Below are 18,283 nucleotides of genomic sequence, written 5' to 3'. Positions count from 1 at the left end.
CTGCATTTTTTGAATGCAGTATACCTTTGATGGGATTTCTTTGTGATTGATTTGAGGAATTCACTGTACTTCTCAATTCAGAATGATCCTATTTCAAAATAATATTGCTTTTAATCCAAGTACCTATAGAATCTTTGCTCTAATACAGCACTCATCCATCCCTCCTCCCTCCATTGTGCTATTATGGTCACACAGATTACAATTTTATATCACGTTTATGCAGTTTTCTTTTAAGAACAAAATATAATTTATATTGCTTTTGTAGTAATCCATGTCATTACCCATCCCACATATGAAAGTATAGATTGAAGTACTTTAAAAATTTCTCAAAAGGTGGGTGTGCTAGCATTGAATTATCTCAGCCTTTTCATGTCTGGCAGTGTCTCAATTTCACCTTCATTATTGAAGAAAAGTTTTGGTGCATATAGGATTTTTGACATTTTACTATAAGCATGTTAAAAGTTTCATTTCACTGCCTGATGGCCTCTGTTGTTTCTGAAAAACAAATCAGCTAGTAATCTTACTGAGGTTTTCTTTTCCTGTACATATTGAAATGTTTTTCTCTTCTCACTTTCTGTTTTTTTTTTTTTTTTTTTTTGCTTTAGTGTTTATTTGGTATGATAGAATATATTTTGACATTATGTCAGTATTATCTCTTTGTCCTTATCTTTTTTTTAAATTATTTTTTTAGTTGTAGATGGACACAATATCTTTATTTATTTTTATGTGGCGCTGAGTTTTGAACCTAGTGCCTCACGCATGCAAGGCAAGTGATCTACCACTGAGCTACAACCCTGGTCCCTCTTTGTCCTTATCTTTAAACTGATCATGATATGTATAGGTTTGGATTTCTTTGAGTTTGTTGTACTTGGAATTTGTCTAGCTTTGTGGATGTATGTTGTTTTTAATTTAATTGAGGGTTTTCCAGCCAGTATTTCTTTTCGGTACTGCAGATTGAACCCAGATGTCCTTTTCCACTGAGCTATGTCCCCTACCCTTTTTATTTATTTTGAGACAGGGTCTCACTAAGTTGCTTAGGTTATCTTCAAACTTGTGATCCTCCTGCCTTAGCTTCCTGAGTTGCTGGGATTACAGGTGTGTGCCACAGCACCAGGCTCTGATCAGTATTTCTTTTTTTTCTTTTCTTTTTTTTTTTTTAAAGAGTGAGAGAGAGGGAGAGAGAGAGAGAGAATTTTAATGTTTATTTTTTTTAGTTTTTGGCGGACACAACATCTTTGTTGGTATGTGGTGCTGAGGATCGAACCCGGGCCGCACGCATGCCAGGCGAGCGCGCTACCGCTTGAGCCACATCCCCAGCCCAGTATTTCTTTATATATTTTTCTGCCTATTTCTTTTTGCTCCTTTGGTAGTCCCATTACAAATATGCTGGTATCCTGCATGTCTCCAAGGCTCTCTTCATTTTTCTTCTTCTTTTTTCTCTGTTCTTCAGACTGAATAATCTGTAATTATGTGTCTTCAAGGGCACTGATGGCTTCTGCCAGCTCAAATCTAAATATTTATTTCATTTATTTATTGCACTTTTCAACTCTGGGATTTCCATTTGGTTTGTTTTTATAATGTTTGTCTCTTCTTTATTCTGTTTTTGATGAATCATTGTTACAATTTACTTCTGTAAACATAATAATTTCCTTTAGTCCTTTGAATATTTTTATAGTAATTGACTTAAATATTAGTATTTGTTAAACTAAGCGATATCTGGGTTGTCTCAGGGTTATTTTCTATTGAATGCTTCCCTTGTGAATGGGCTGTCCTTTCCTGTTTCTTTGACTATCTCATAATTTTTTGTTAAACTGGGCATATCAAATGAGGTTTTTGTTAAACTGGGCATATCAAATGAGGCAGTTCTGGAAAACTGTTTTTACTGTTGCTGACAGATTATAGTGATGATAGTTTTGTGGTTTTGTTCAGTGACTTGCCTGGACTCATCCTGGAGAGTCTGTCCTCCCTGCAGGGCACAGTCACTGAAGTGGTTGCCTGCCCTGCTGTCCCCACTGTTTTGAGATTTTTGTTTTCATTTTTTGAGTTTGTCTTCCTAGGGTCAGTGAGCTTAGCTTAGTGGTCAGAAAATTTTCCATATATATTCTGAGGTCCGTGCGCTTAGTGAGAGGGCAAACCTCACAGGTCAGCCAAGGTGGCCTGGCTTTCACTTTTTTTTTTTTTTTAAAGAGAGAGTGAGAGAGGCAGAGAGAGAGAGAGAGAGAATTTTTTAATATTTATTTTTTAGTTATCGGTGGACACAACATATTTGTTTGTATGTGGTGCTGAGGATCGAACCCGGGGCCGCACGCATGCCAGGCGAGCGCGCTACCACTTGAGCCACATCCCCAGCCCTGGCTTTCACTTTTTGTTTGTTTTTTCAGACAAGAATTTCAAGAGCAGCCAACATGAGTAAATAAACTGGGGTTATTGGATATGTGTATTCTTCCAGATCCTATTGGGGAATGAGGGAGCTTTTTAAAGACTCTTCTGCATCTGATTCCCGAGATCTTCCTTTTATTTTTACTTTTCTGTAGTGCTGGGGAGGGAACCCAAGGCCTCTTATGCTGGCAAGCAGCTGTTCTTAGATCTCCCCTTTATATGTGGCTGAATTGTTGCTGGCTTCTACGTTGTCACAGCCTAAGGCAGAGTGCTATTGTCCCTGCGGTATTGTCCTTAGTCCTGAGTGTTTTCAGTGTCCTCAGGTGTATGGCTGTTTTGTAGGGACACCAGATCAGACCAGTGCCTTTCTCACTGGTCCTCATAGCCATCATCCCCAGAGAATTGGGGTGTTTTTGTCTTTTTGTCTGGGAGCAGCCCCAAGTTGGTGCTGCAGATCCCCATGCTCTCATCTAAGTTCAGGATTTTTTGTGAGCATGTGCTTTCTTTTATTCCTTCACTTAATTTCCTGAGCCTGAAATGGTTGATAGTTCAGCCATTTATGAAATTTTATTTTTGTGAGAATTGTTAAATTTTTTTTTAAAGAGAGAGTGACAGAGGGGGGAGAGAGAGAGAGAGAGAGAGAGAGAGAGAGAGAGAGAGAGAGAATTTTTAATATTTATTTTTTTTAGTTCTCGGCGGACACAACATCTTTGTTGGTATGTGGTGCTGAGGATCGAACCCGGGCCGCACGCATGACAGGCGAGCGCGCTACCGCTTGAGCCACATCCCCAGCCCCGCGAATTGTTAAATTTTTGATTTAATATTACACACAAACCACATTAAAATGCTTTTCCATAAGGAAACACAGCATTTAAATAAGGAAAGTCTAATTAAATTGGCGTGGTAACATAACAAAATTATAAAGTAGATCCTGCTTTCTTCAGCCATTGCCTTTAATAGGTTAATAAACACAAATTGAAACACATGTGAACCTTGCTTGGTTTTGAGATAGTGAAGGTATGTCCCGCAAAACATATTCATATAATGTTACATAAACCTAAATATAAAATCAGTTTTGAGATGACATTCACCATCTTTGTGGAATATTGACCATTACTAATGAAGTCCAATTATAAATTTTAAAAAGGGGGGAAACATTTATAGAACTTAATGAACTGGGATTATAACCAAAATATTATTTTAACTATGTCAGTTTTACTTAAGGCAGGACTGTCCAACAGAAATATTCTGTCATTCATGATCTGAATTCTGATGTATCACATAAATTAAATGGTGCATACAAAAAGGTATGAGATTTATGTGATAATAAATAAGGCAGTGGCCATTACTCATTAGTAGCTATTTTGAGGTGTGCTGTGAAGTTTGCCCTTTCCCACTTCTTAATGCCATTGAAGATCATTTTTGTTTCAGGGATGTACTTTTTGGCATTCTCCAAATAATCTATCAGTGTATCTTCTCGCCAGGTGCTGCCTTTGTTTTGTTGGCATCTGTGTAAGATAATCCAGCAGCCTTGACCTGTCTTCCACCCAGATAATCCTTGGAGATTTGGCCAGTCTTGCGCTTGCCTCCCATTTCCACAGTGTGGCACTGAGCACACTTTGGAACAAAACTCTTATTGTCTTTCTCCACATTACCCATTTTAAAAAAAATATCTTTATTTTTATTTATTTACTTTTATGTGGTGCTGAGGATCAAACCCCCAGGTCTTTATGCATGAGAGGTAAGCGCTCTACCACTGAGCCACAACCCCAGCCCCTCATTACCCATTTTTAATTCATTCTTTTTTCACTATGCAATGAAGGTTCATGTTCAGAAGTTAGATATCCCACTCTCAGCCATTTTATTTTTACTTTTTGAGTGAGAGGATTTGGTGACATAATCTGTGACCCTCCATGCTTCAAATTACAGAACACATTGGGACACATACACATACCCACTAGGTAAATGACTCAGTTCTTGTTCAGCTGCTTTGCAACTTGTAATTCGTAACACACATTCTATCTGGAGTACCATGTGAATCTTCACTCATCTTTTTTTTTTTTTAATTTAAACTTTTCATTTTGAAATAATTACAGAATTATAGAGAAATTGCATGAATAATTCAAAGAGGTTCTATATATTCCTAGACTCACCAGTTCACATTATACCACATTTGCTTTATTTTTGGTTTAATACAGTTGTGCTTTGCTTGACTATAGGATCCATTCTGAGAAACGCATCATCGGATGATTTTTGTCATTTTACAGTGTGCTTACACAGACTAAGATGGTCGTGACAGCGTTTAGGTAATACGGGATCACCATTGTGTATGTGACCCATCGTGGACTAGAATGTCATTGTGCAGTGCTGTATTTTCTCTATTATGTATGTGTATTTTTTCTTTTGAATCGTTAAAAAAAAATACTTTTTAACATATTCCTTTACCTGTCAGTACTTACTGTGTATTTGCTAAGAATTACATTTAAAATACTTCATCTTTCTACAGTTGACTCAATAATGTCATTAGGGCAGTCACTCCTCGATCCCATTCCACTCCAGGTCCACTCCAAGAGCATGTATCACATTTAGGTGCTGTATGTGTTTGGTGTATTTTAGTCTAGATAATTGTTTTCAGTCGTTTCTTTATTTTCTTGATAGGTATTTGTGAAGAGTCATCCATTTATAAAGTGAATCTCAATTTGGATTTGATTGTTTTGTACATATTTTAAATATTTTTGTTTTCATTGAAAAAGGTTGTTCTTGATTTTTCTATACTAAAGAAAGGTTCAGAAGGATGTAAGATCAAACAGGGAAAGCAAACTTTTACTCTTGGAGGCATTACTACTTTGTCTTAGATTTTTTGTTAAGTTTTAGTTGGGGCCTGGTGATACAGCTCAGTTGGTAGAGTGCTTGCCTTGCATGCACAAGGCCCTGGGTTCAATCCCCAGCACCGCGTGCGCACTCACACACACACACACACACACACACACACACACACGGGCATGGTGATGCATACTTGTAATTCTAGTGACTTTAGGAAACTGAGGCAATAGAATTGCAAGTTTGAGGCTAGCCTCAGCAATTTAGCAAGGCCTCAGCAACTTGGCAAGATTGCTCTTAAATAAAAAGTAAGAGCGCTGTGCACTGCTCAGTAGTTAAACACCACTGTGTTCAATCCTCAATACTAACCAAACAAAACATAGGCTTATAATGTCTTTATTATCATATAAATAGTGCTTTAAAGAATTGTGAGGGCTGGAGTTGTGACTCAGTGATAGAGCACTTGCCCAGCATTTGTGAGGCACTGAGTTCGATTCTCAACACTGCACACAAATAAATGAACAAATAAAGGTCTAACAACATCTAAAAAAGTTAAAATGATTATCTACAAGTTCACCTATTTAGATTTTCCCTTAGAAAATTGTTTTATTTTAAAGAAAATAAGACTATCTGAACATGAATATTACTCAATTTTGTAACTTATCTTAAACTTTACTCTTCCCCATGATTCATGGCTTAGGAGGCAGTCTGGTGAACTGGTGCTCAGGTTGGAAGCAGATTTGTCTTGGAAATAAAAACACAGTTTGGTCTGATCTTTTATTTTTTATTTTTTTCCATCTATTTGGATTTGGTTAGCTTCTGCTCTTTCTTTTATATGGTCCTTAGGAACATGTGATAAGAGAGAAGGCTGTGTCTTGTTTTTAGGCTCTATTTCATAGTTATAGCCAGGTGCAACGATGCACCCCTATAATTCCAGAGATTTGGGAGGCTGAGGCAGGAGGAACTCAATTTAGCAAGACCCTCTTTCAAAATAAAAAGGGCTGGGGAAGTAACTTAGTGGGAGAGTGCCCCTGGGTTCAATCCCCAGTGCTGCCACAAATACAAAATGGGATTTATAGTATAAATGAATGCCTGTTGTTACGTAAATGTTAGTGTGTGTGAGCATTTTATCCAAACAACTTAAGGCATTCATTATATAACTGTTAACTTGCATCATTTGTTCATTGCTACTCATTTAAATACAACTGTCAGAGTAAGGACATAATAAAATAATTCATGCCAGAGTAAGATGTCAGTAGTAAACATTTTAATATCTTGATCATAAAATTATTTTCAGATTAATAAATAATATACTTTTATATTTATAAATTTATTTTTTGAACCAGTTACATTTATGATTTATTAATATTACTTCTTTTCCTTGTATCTTTCACCAGAAATGTCAAGCGGAAGCAGTTAAAGTCTCAGACAAAAGTAATTCCGGAGTTGGTAGGTTCTCCTGCCCAGTCTACCTCAAGTAGGGCAGCTTACTCTGCAGCTCACAAGGCAAGTGCTGGCATATCTTCAGGTATCACTTCTGGAGACTCTTCAGATTCAGCAGGATCATCGGAAAGAATGAGGAGAAGTAGACCTATATCTCTAAGAAACGATTCTGTGCTATCTGGTAAGAAACAGAACATCACATTGTTTCCTGCTGAACATCCTAGGTAACATTGCCAGTCAATGCAGGTTTAGAGGAGAGTGTAATAAAAGCATGATCCTGAAACTGAAGGTACTTAACAGTTTAGTAGTCGAAACAGAAGTAATAAATGGAATAGTTTTGCAAATGATGCAGCAACATTTTATGCAAATTTGAGTCCTCCAAATTTTAAACATTACAGTATAAATATTTACACTTTGTGTTCAGAATTTGACTTTACCATTGAGCCAAATCCCCAGCCCTTTTGATATTTTATTTAGAGACAGGGTCTCGATAAATTGTTGAGACTGGCTTTGAATTCAGGATCTTCCTGCCTCAGCCTCCCAAGCTGCTAGGATTACAGGCTTGTGCCTTTGCACCTGGCCCCCAGATTGACATATTTGTGTCTTTAATTAAAAAAAAAAAAAAAAATTGTTGGTAATCATGCAGTTGCAAAGCTGGCCTAGTAAATTTTAACCTTTATGCCATTGCCATTTGTTAGCTGTAACTATAACTAATGCCAGTGCTTTAGTAGCATTGTGTAAAGACCAAGTGAGTCAAGGGTCGTGTGTTTTCTCTTGTATGTGGAAACTAAAGAGGAAAAGGGAAAAGAAAGGTCTGTGTGGGAGAATCTCACGAAAATCAAAGGGAGACCAGTAGATGAAGGATAGGAAAGGGGAAATGCTTCGGTATGATATTTGCCAAATTATATTATTGTGTGCATGTGTGAATATGTACAACAAATCTCACCATGATACAATTATTATAGTGTGCCAAATAAAAAATATGGGGAGAAAGAGCAATGTGTAAATGAGGCTGTGGTGTTCATGTCCTTTTGTGTTGTAGTGGGTGATTGTGGTGAATTATGATACCATTATAATTTAATGCTTATTGTGTGTGTTATTATCCAATATTTCATTAAGTGGTATTGAAAAAATTATAGATACAGATAAAATTTTGGAATGAAAGTGAGCTGTGGTAAAATTCTATGGATTAACCAACTTGGCAGTGATATTTGGGGAGGAGGTCAGGTAAACAAGCTGATGTATACCATGTTGGATCTACACAGTATCTTAAGGGAGACATACATACATACATTATGTATGTATGTGTGTGTGTGTATCTTAAGGGACATACACACACACACACACACACACAATTTTTTGGTATTGGGAATTGAACTTAGGGGCACTTGACCACTGAGCCACATCCCCAGCCCTTTTTTGTATTTTATTTAGAGACAGGGTCTCACTGAGTTGCTTAACGCCTTGCTTTTTGCTGAGACTGGTTTGAACTCATGATCCTCCTGCCTCCTCCTCCCGAGCTGCTGGGATTACAGGTGTGCGCCACGGCACCAGCTTTACTGGATACATTTAGAAAACAGTGTTCAATCAGAGTGTGCTGGGTTAACTGAGAATGGGACGAAAAATAAGGGAATGCTTTTCAATCACAGAGCAGTTAGGAGGAAAACATCAGGGGAAAAGAGGCGGCAGTTTGCACACGAACAGACTACATTTTGGGAAATAGTAGAAAGTAGAACTAAATAGGGATGCACACACATTATAGATACTGTCAGTTCTTACCTCATTGGATCCCTTGTAAGTGAGGAGTTCCAGGAAGATTCCCAGTTTGGAAAGGGCAAGGGTCTGAAAATAGGAGGCAGATGGTTGTTGATGGAGCTCAGGAGAAACAGCAGTTTCACAATTTTAGTGTCTGATATCCTTCTGACAGCCACTTTCTTCTCTGAAATAGAGTTGGACTAATTATGGACCAAAACACTGTCTTTTTTAACCATGTGTTTCTGCTAATTGATGAAATGTTTATTTCATTAAAGAAATGAGTGGCAGAAGGAACAGGAAATTGGGGGTTTCTGTCTTGTGCTCACACTGGTTGTGTACTTAATGAAGTAGACTAGTGGCAAAAACTGCCCATGCTGCCTAAAGTATTTCTTTATCTTGATCCCTTCCTTGTGTTGAGCATATAAAACCACCTTTTTGGATCTGAGAGCATGTGTGGTGCAGCCATGTTGTCAGGAAGGGTTGTTAGAACGTAAAATTATACTTTCTTTTAAAACTCTTCATAAAGGTACTACATAATGAAGTACTAATTAGGCTATTAAATTAAATTTTGTTTATAATTCTTATGAAGAAATTTCTTAAATTAGTACAAATTAGTATTGTCTTTTAGAAATACAAGCCCAGACTTGACTTGTATATTGATTTTTTTAATTTTTTTTTTTTTTAGTTGTAGCTGGACACAGTACCTTTATTTTATTTATTTATTTTTATGTGATGCTGAAGATCGAACCCAGCAGCTTGCTTGTGGTAGGCAAGCGCTCTATTGTGAGCCACAACCCTAGCCCTGGATACTGATTTTTAAAAACTATTTAAAAAGAAATTTTTTTAAAAAAATATTTTTTAGCTGTCATGGGACCTTTATTTATGTAGTGCTTTTATTTATATGTTGCTGAGAATCAAACTCGATGCTATCAAGAATTTTATCAGCTTTTCTTTGAAATAGTTCTTAAAATAATAATTTTGAGTTTTTAGTAATGTTAGGAAATAATGGTTGGCTTATATGTGTATGAAGAGAATGTACGTAATTAATGATTTATACTTTGTTTTTCTTAGAAAGTGAAATGGAAGATTCCTTAGCTACCTCTTCATCCTCTTCAGCTTCAAATAGTTCAGAGGAAAGCAAAGAGAGTTCAAGAGCTCGTGAATCCTCCTTGCGGAGTGGATTGTCCAGAGGCAGCAATCTCAGGGTGACCAGAAATAGAGCTGCTCAGAGAAAATCTGGTAAGAGATTTACCAGATTCGCACAGTGGATGCTTTATTGATTATTTAATTCACCTACTTGTAAATGTCCATTGGGTTTTTTGGAAAGGAAATCAACTTTGGCATTTAAAAAAAAAAAAAAAAGAAAATCACTGAAATAATAGTCACTTAAAAATGTTGAAATATGAAAACCCTTTCTAATGTTGTTATTGATTTATTTCTAGGTCCTGTTTATTTAGAAAATGGATGTGGCAGAAAAGCCACTCGAAAGAGAGTTTATTTGAGTGATTCTGATAACAATTCATTAGAGACCAGTGAAATTCTTAAAGCAAGAGCTGGAAGTAACCGAAAAGTCCTACGGAAGTGTGCTGCTGTGGCTGCCAATAAGATAAAGCTAATGAGTGACGTAGAAGAAAACTCTAGTTCTGAAAGTGTGTGCTCTGGTCGGAAGCTGCCTCACCGCAATGCTTCTGCTGTAGCTAGAAAAAAGTTACTGCATAATTCTGATGATGATCAGAGCCTCAAGTCAGAAATTGAAGAGGAGGACCTAAAAGATCAAGGACAGCCATTACAAGCAACCAGTTCTCATGCTGCCCAGAACACTGTCAATGACTCTGAAAATGGAGATTCAGAATCAGAAAGTGACTTGCGGGTAGCCCGGAAAAATTGGCACGCTAATGGTTACAAGTCCTATACTCTAGCGACTTCTAAAACAAAATTTCTTAAAATAGAGTCTTCTGAGGAAGATTCTAAAAGTCATGATTCAGATGATGGACATAACAGAACTGCTGGCCCTTTAGAGTGTGGGCAGAAACTTCAGGCAGAGAGTATCTCAGAGGAAGCCGACTCTGAACCAGGAAACAATCCATTTCGCAAGAATGCAAATTTCTTTAAGAAAGCAAAGATCTTAAGTGATTCCGAATACTCAGAATCTGAAGAAAAAGATAGGGAAGATGGCAGATGTCACAAAATGGAAATGAGTTCAGTTTCAGGAAACTTGAAGTGTGAACCTCTTGGTGTGCCTCAGTGTTTGTCTGATCATGTATCTGAAACTGATTTAGATTCCGATGATGACAAAGTAAAGGAAAAGGCAAACACTGTCATGAATGGTAATTAAGAACATTTTTTGGTTCACTGATTTAATTCAGTTTTCATTCCGTGTTAGATTTCTCAATTATTTTTCTCTTGAAACTTCTCTGTTGGTCTTTTATAGTCTCATGTGTATGCGCAGTTGTTTTGCATACCTATTAAGATTTCATCGTTGCTGTTGATGATGGGATATTGTGGAAAAGGGCTTGAGAATATACACATGATGATAGCTTTTGAGAAAATCAGAAGCTATCCTGTATATAAGCCATGGTAGGGACAGCTTCAGAGGAGGAAGAAAAGGAGTAGGACTGGTTGAACTGTTAAGTAGTAATGCAACTAACAGAACAGTCACTGGGTTTTTCTATCAGGTTTTCCTAAGAACTTCTCAATATTAAACTAAAAAATGTTTAGCATTTCTATTTTTTATGAGGTAGGTACAATTATCATTGTCCATTCTGTAGATAATAATTGTGATAGTAGCGCAATGACTGTTGAATATAAAGATCATACTCCTAGAGAATGGGGATTGATAAAGTAAAAACAGAAGACAGCTGAAGCTAAGGTTAAGGTAGTAGGATTGAAACCTGTGGAGAGTTCACAGGAGTTTCGTCGGTATTAGTCTGCACTGCAGTTTCAAGGTCGTGGGATTTGCTGTGTTTGTGAATGGGCTGAGCCTGAAAAAGTCACTTTATAAAGTATTAAGATTTATGGGCTATCCCTTTCACTGACACTCACATCCAAGTTAATAAGAATGCTGGATTTGTTTCAAATGTTAGAATTGTTTACTCTTACTAAGATTAAACGAATACTCTTTTAATTTTTAGATTCAGCACCACAAGACAATGGGCAAAGCAGAAAAGTTTCCAGGAAAAGGGTCTGCTCCAGTGATTCAGAGACCAACTCAAGGGAGATTAAGAAGTCATCCAGAGCCCGAACAGGTTCTCTGAGGATTACACGAAGTACTTCGGCTACGGCTACCAGTACTATCAGGCTCAGGGGTAATGCAGAAAACATCAGTTCAGAAAGTGTATGCACCAGAAGCAAACGGGGAAGGAAACAGCCCTCTCGTCCAGCTTGTACCACAGCTAGGAAGATACTGAGTGATTGTGAGGAAGATGTACACTGTGAAGTGCCAAATGAGCAGTGTGCTTGTGATGGTGAGCCATCTGAACCTGATGCAGAAAGGAGTGCAGGAAACTTTAGTCGGTCTTTAAATGGAGACTCGGACTCTGAAGGCATTTGGAATTCAGAACACAACAGTCATATCAATAATCACAACACAAATGTACCTTCTAAGACAAAGAATTCCTCTGTTGGGTCTTCAGAAGAGGATTCAAAAAACCATGTTCCAGGGAGTGAGAACAGTAGAAAATTTTCTTCTGAGTCAACTTTTGTGCAAAAAGCAACCACAGAAAGTAATTTTGAAGAAGAATTGAATTATGGGCTACGCAGATGGAATGGCAGAAGACTCAGAACATATGGAAAGGCACCTTTCAGTAAGACGAAAGTGATTCGTGATTCACAAGCAACAGCAGAGACAGAAATAAAAAGGAAGAGACTGCATCCTGAACTGGAAAATGTGAAAAGAGTTGAAGCAACTGGGAGTACAAAGTGCAGACCTGACACCAGTCCCAAATCAACAGATCTGGGATCTCTAACGGAATCAGATGTTGACTGTACTGATAATACAAAAACCAAAAGGAGGAAAGCGAAAGGAAAAGCAAAAGTAGTTAGAAAAGGTAAAACTTTTACAACTAACGTATCTAAAACCGTGAGACGGCAAAGACAAAGCAAACGCCCTAGGTTAAATATGGATGATAATGACTGGGAGGATTTGGACTATGCAAAATCTAAAAGAGTTCTTCGACGTTCAAAAATAAAAACGAGAAATCAGGGTAGAAGGACCGTGAGATACCACGATGGGGATGATGATAAAAGCTTAGAAAATGTGTTAGAGTATAATGATTGCACCTTATGACCTTGAGGGAGAGCCAGTTCATTTAAGGAGGAAATGGACTGGAATTGATGGTGAAAGCTGGCTGTTGAAATTATTTTTGTCTTACAATTCAGGGAATATATTTATATTTTTCTATGAAAAGTTATGAATGTGACTAAATCATGACTGTTATTTTTGTTTGCACTTGCTGGTCTTTGTAGCAGCATTTAGCACAGGTGCCAAAATATGCTTCATTTTGGGGGCAGATCTACTTTGACAGTATTTGACTACATATAGCAAGAGTTTGAAATATGTTAAACACTAGACGTCCTGGTTATCAAAACCGATGAGCATTACTTTCATGGTAGCAAGTGTTAATGCAGTTATTTTCTGAATTTGTCCAGAGGTGGTAGTTTCTATCCCCTGTCCTATAGTAGAGAACAATTTCACATGACCTATGTTTACAGATTCTTCGTAAATATTATGTGCATACTGACATTATAATCATGGGAAGTGTAACCATGATTAGTAGGCAAGGTACCTACCACCCCCCACCCCCCACCCCCCCCCCCCCCCCCGCTTTCCCTGGCTACTTGAGTAGAATGCATTATACCAGATTTGGTCATTTTCATTGAAATGGTTTCCAGTTTAAATTCTTTTGGGTCTTTTTTTCTTTTTAAGGAAAGTATAATCACTTTTATTTTATAAACTTGAATTTATAAAGTGCTGATAAATTATTTTTTAATGTTTTGAGTGCATATTTTAAACCTCTAAGGCAAGAGCATAGTCATTACATTTTCTTTTAAATTGTGCACTAACAAAATGTTATGTAATTTGTCTTCTGTTGGTTTCCATCGTAAGGGATTTAACCAAAATCTTGCTCTTCCATAATCTTACTCTGAAATAGAGGAGTTTGTGTGCCTTAGATTTAGGGAAAGTATGTTCTTTAGCAATGTACAGAGCTGAAAGAGTATTTAAGTTCTATATTAAAATTTTAGAGCTGAGTTTTGCTGAGTGCTGTTGCAGATGGTGTCTGTGTAAGAACAGAAGTGCTGTTCTCCAGCTCTGTTGTAGCTGACTGCTGTTAGGTGTCACCCTGTGGGTTCTTCTCTGGAGCAACTAAGTCTCTATAGTGACCTCTAGTCTAAATATAAGAAACTGTCATGTTTTGTGAGAAAATGATTTTTGAATGCATTTAAAGTTTCAACTTTATCACATCATCCCAGATACCACAGTACACTTATTTTCAAGCCAAATACTTTTACTTGATAGGTTATGCTACTCCAGACAGTGTAGGAACCATTCCTAGAGTGTTTGTGCCTGAAATGGTTTACATTTTTAGTAGTTAAAAGGTCTGTTACAGTATTGTACCTTTTAAGTGACTTATTGGCACTAATTGTGTTTGGTTTTAGACAAAATTAATCCTCTTTTTCTATGTTTCCTTGAGGTGGCAGACAGGAAAAATATCTGACTCTGGTATCAATATTAGAGAATGTTCTTAAAGGGTTCCTACTTCTTAGTTGTCCTATTCCATTTGACATAGTAGGAGGTATTTTTCTTTCTAATCTGATGCAAGGGAAGGATGATTTTGGACATTATATATATTTGTCCTAGAGAACATTTACCTCTCATTTGGTTTAGAGACCTCTGTCACCAAAAGGATAATGCTTTTTTTCAGAGCTCCTGTTAACTGTGCAGGAGAAGACGGGATGATTTTCTTTGTTGACCCGAAAAAAGTAGTGTGATGCCATTTATATCCCTAACTGTAAGAACTGGTGATAGTCATCAGATCCATTCATTTATTTAAACTCTTCCAAAGCTTCTCTATTTTATATCTGTTCTCAGGGTTATAACTCCATGTTTACCATCATCTGCAAAAGGGTACCAAAAGATCCATAAATAAATATGAAATATTCATATGTACATAAATTCTTTTGTCACAACAATACATTGACAGTTTCAGCATCATTAATAGAACTGTTTTTATTCTTTGAATTAACTGATCAATCAATGGCTGGTCAGTTAATGTAATTTTTCTTTTTGGCCAAAATGGTTAGACCCGTGGGTATAGATTTAGTATTTTGGTTTAATAGTATTTTGTTTTATTAGAAAAGGCAAGAATGATACCTGGTGACTTTAAAAGGGAGGTTGACAATGGTGGCTTCTCAACTTCTGAAGTAAATCCAAGGGCTTAAGGAGAAAAGCGTTCTTACTGGGTGTTTGGTTATGGTGCTATTCCTAAGGTTAACTTTAAATACGTAACACACTCCTAAGTACCTTTAAGGAAAATTAATAAATAATAGTTAAAATGTTTACAATGAGCACTAGAACATGTTTGACTTTTTTTCTACTTTATGCAGAATGGCAGGGACTTAATGCACAGATGTACTTTAATGTTTAGGATTGGTCTTTATTTCTCTTGAGGAAGAGACAAAGGTGACAGCGAATGTGAACTGGTCCAGGACGAAGTGGTATAGCTTTCTATAATTGCACTTGAAGTAATTTGATGGTGTATGTGAAAAAATAACTTAAAAACCTGGTTGTGTATGTCCAAAGTCCTATATGATTTCATTCATTTATGGATTTTTTTTTAAAAAAGGGTTTTGAAGTATTCAGGTTTGGTTTTTACTTCCTTTGAAAGATTAATTATACCAAGCATATTAAGAAAAAAAAGATTGCAAACATTTAAAGGTGAGGTTTAAAAGGTGTTTTCCCCCCATATTCTACTTATTTTAAAAGGGTGTGTTGACAATGTGTAGTAACTTATGAATAAAAGGAAAATTTATCCCGTTTTCAGATAATTCCCAGGGTGGTTGTTCTATTTTTTTTTTTTTGTATAAGTGAAAAATCTCTTATTAAATCTTTTGTTTAATGTAGTAATCCTCAGAATGATATTACAGTTATTTCAGAAGATGAAAAATTATGACAAATATATTTTCCAAATAGTAGAGAGTTGTACCTAAAAAAGGAAATTTGTTTTTAATAAGAAAATGGAGGAAAAGACTTAGTTTTAGGGAAAACAAACTTGAAAACCTACAAGCACAAATGGGAAAAGGGGTTATGAAACAAACCAATGAGAATACTGAGGGCAGCACTGTCCAGACATTAAGGTGCACCACAAAGCCCTCTAGACTTGGTGACATTTCACCCAGGATAACACTGGGTGCACACAACATTCCTGGTCCCTCTTCTAGCTTTTATTTTCTCTCTAGAATAATTAGAACACAGTTTATTAACTCTACTGGTATTGAAAACTCTTGAAGGATTTTAATCTCTTTTGTCAGTATAAGTTGAATTTGTGTCAACTGAAAAAAAGTAGATGTTTATTAGGAGAATGCAAAAGCATTGTTAAAGGTACTTGCAACATTTTTGTTTTCCTTTCTACTCCACTGTTTTTTTTTTTTTTCAAGTGACTTTTTTGAATGGCTAGAAAATGGTCTTTTTGCTTTGCCCTTTTATAACAAATAACAAGCTCCATACTTCCCGTCAATAGTTGGTATACTTTTCAAATTTTTGTATAGAAATTACAGTTCAGTTATTCTAGTATGATGGAGCACAACAACATTGTGGAATAACTTGCTAATTATTATTTAAACTATGCTGCTAAACTGCTGTGGATATCAGGAAATAATAAAGCAGAAACCCTTTGAGTTTAAAAGTCTGTCTCTTATCTTAGTATTGGAGAATTTAAGGACCAAACCAAATAAATTGTCAAGACTAGGGAGAAAATGGAGCAATCTGAAACAAATGTAGAATCCAACTAGATTAGTAAATATTTATCCTACTTGTAGCTCAAATTGTGAATTAGGACTGAAGAGTAAGGAATATAATAGTGAGGGCTCTGTTGTCTTCTCACATTTTAAGAATTTAAAGCTCTTGCAAATGCTGCTTAAGGATACAAGGGTATTCTCAAAATGGAGACTTTTACTAGGCTCATAATCTACAAGCTATTTTCTAATATATTGTCAACCTGGTATCAAAATATCAAGATTCATAATTGGTGTCTTTTCAAGGATTGTTTTTCGGGATTTGATGGTGGGTTGTGGGGAGGCAAAATATTTGGATCCTACAAATCTGCATCATTGTCTTTAAGCATGTAAGTAACCATAGACTACTTCTTTCTCAACTGATAGTTCATTGAACTTATTTACCAGTGCTTCAGTATACTTCCCGGTCATACTTTAAATTTTAATTTTAAGGTAAACTGTATCATTTATTAAAACTTTTAAATGGAAATCCATACTGCCAAAGGAAGAGTTAATATCATGGATTAAAGCAGCCTTATACTTTGGTTCCTTATACTTTTGGTACTTATAAATGGTTTAGAAATTACCTTTTCTGATCAGTGATTAAAAGTTGAAGGGATCTTTGATTTTTTTTTTTTTTTTTTAGTATGTTCTAAGTATGGATCAGTGCTTGGGCTGCACCAACTCAGTTTACCTGAAAAACCCACTCCCACCCCCCTGTACTGAGGATTGAACCTAACAGTGTTTTATCAAATGTACACCTCCAGGGCACCATCCTAACCCCTTTCCTTTTTGAGATAGAGCCTTGCTCATTTCCTCTGGCTGGCCTGGAACTTGGTTGGGTTCCTCCAAGTTGAGCCTCCCCAGGCTCTGGGATTACAGGTGTGTGCCACTGTGCCTGGCTTCACCTGCAGAATTTGACCCATTTTATTATAAAAGCCTACTAAAAAAGCAAATCTTCAATTTTTCACTCATAAGATTGTAGTGTTCTAAAGTAATCCATCTAAAGCAATGCAATCTAAAGTCATTGAATTTTTAGTTGACAACTAAAATGGTAAAAAGTATAACAAATGTAGCTGTCATAGTAACAAAACAGGTAGATTTTTTTTTAAATCCTCTCCAAGCCAAGTGGGTCTGCAGATAGTGTAGTCAATTTTCCCTGAAGCTTATGTTTGCCTTTTGTACTAAGTTGTGCCCCAGTTTTGTCCACGGGTGATTTCGTCTTTTAATGCAGATAAAACACACCTGCAAATTGTAGGTTTCAGCCGAGGGAACTTCAGGGGAGTGAGGAACCATGCTTGAGAGGAATTTGGTGTGGGCTTGTTTGCAACCCTGCTGCTTTGCTTTAGGAAGTGGTGTGGACTGAACACAGTTATTTACTTTTTGATAGTTTCTCCTGCCTGCATTGTAGTTTGAAATACTGAGATATTCTAAAAAGTTAAGCAGGTAAATATATAGTAAATATACAGTAACCACCACAAAACTTATGGGAGTCATGACTAGTGTTGACCAATTAAATATTTCTGAGTAATGAGAGAAAACTGCTTTGTGATGTGCTATAATTATCCGTGATGAGGTGAGTAAAGTTGAAGGTTGTGTGGTACCTATGCCCCCAGTGAGTGAATTGCACGCTAACAGTGACTAAACTGGTAAGGAACAATTTGGATTAACAGAATTATTTCTGAGCCTGGACCTGACACTGCCATACTGAAGAAGTTAACATTGCAGTATTAAACTGTCTCCTAGGAAACAAATTATTTGAAAACACTTGCTTCCACAACCATTCTCTAAAAGACTTGAGTTTACGGGATCCTTTTGGAAACTTGTGTTATGAAAAGGATGAAGGTCATCGGTAAATGATATTTGCCTTTTTTTTTTTTTTTTTTTTTTTTTTGAG

The 18,283-nt window shown here is 36.6% G+C and overlaps 1 protein-coding gene and 1 long non-coding RNA gene across 6 annotated transcripts in view; one reads left to right on the top strand and one right to left on the bottom strand.

Moving 5' to 3' along the window:
• BRWD1 (bromodomain and WD repeat domain containing 1) overlaps positions 1 to 18,283 on the top strand; it is a 129,729-nt gene that overhangs the window by 104,311 nt on the left and 7,135 nt on the right. For 4 of the 5 annotated variants that reach the window (XM_081301309.1, XM_081301307.1, XM_081301306.1 and 1 more), the window contains 4 exons: positions 6,597 to 6,823; positions 9,469 to 9,636; positions 9,840 to 10,724; positions 11,529 to 12,443. In XM_081301309.1, the coding sequence (XP_081157435.1) occupies positions 6,597 to 6,823; positions 9,469 to 9,636; positions 9,840 to 10,724; positions 11,529 to 12,443 (2,195 nt within the window). Of the gene's footprint in view, positions 1 to 6,596; positions 6,824 to 9,468; positions 9,637 to 9,839; positions 10,725 to 11,528; positions 13,645 to 18,283 lie in introns of those variants that run through there. The other variant, XM_081301308.1, reaches the window with a different exon arrangement.
• LOC308653023 lies at positions 6,700 to 18,258 on the bottom strand. The gene is made up of 3 exons (XR_014022972.1): positions 14,266 to 18,258; positions 8,422 to 8,484; positions 6,700 to 6,820 (listed from the first exon to the last, which is right to left on the bottom strand). It is a non-coding gene; the product is annotated as an uncharacterized lncRNA (long non-coding RNA).

This window comes from Spermophilus citellus, assembly GCF_964194105.1.
Source record: "Spermophilus citellus genome assembly, chromosome: 7".
Classification (NCBI taxonomy): domain Eukaryota; kingdom Metazoa; phylum Chordata; class Mammalia; order Rodentia; family Sciuridae; genus Spermophilus; species Spermophilus citellus.
Note: the sequence above shows the minus strand (reverse complement) of the source record. Positions and strands in the feature narration are given on the sequence as shown.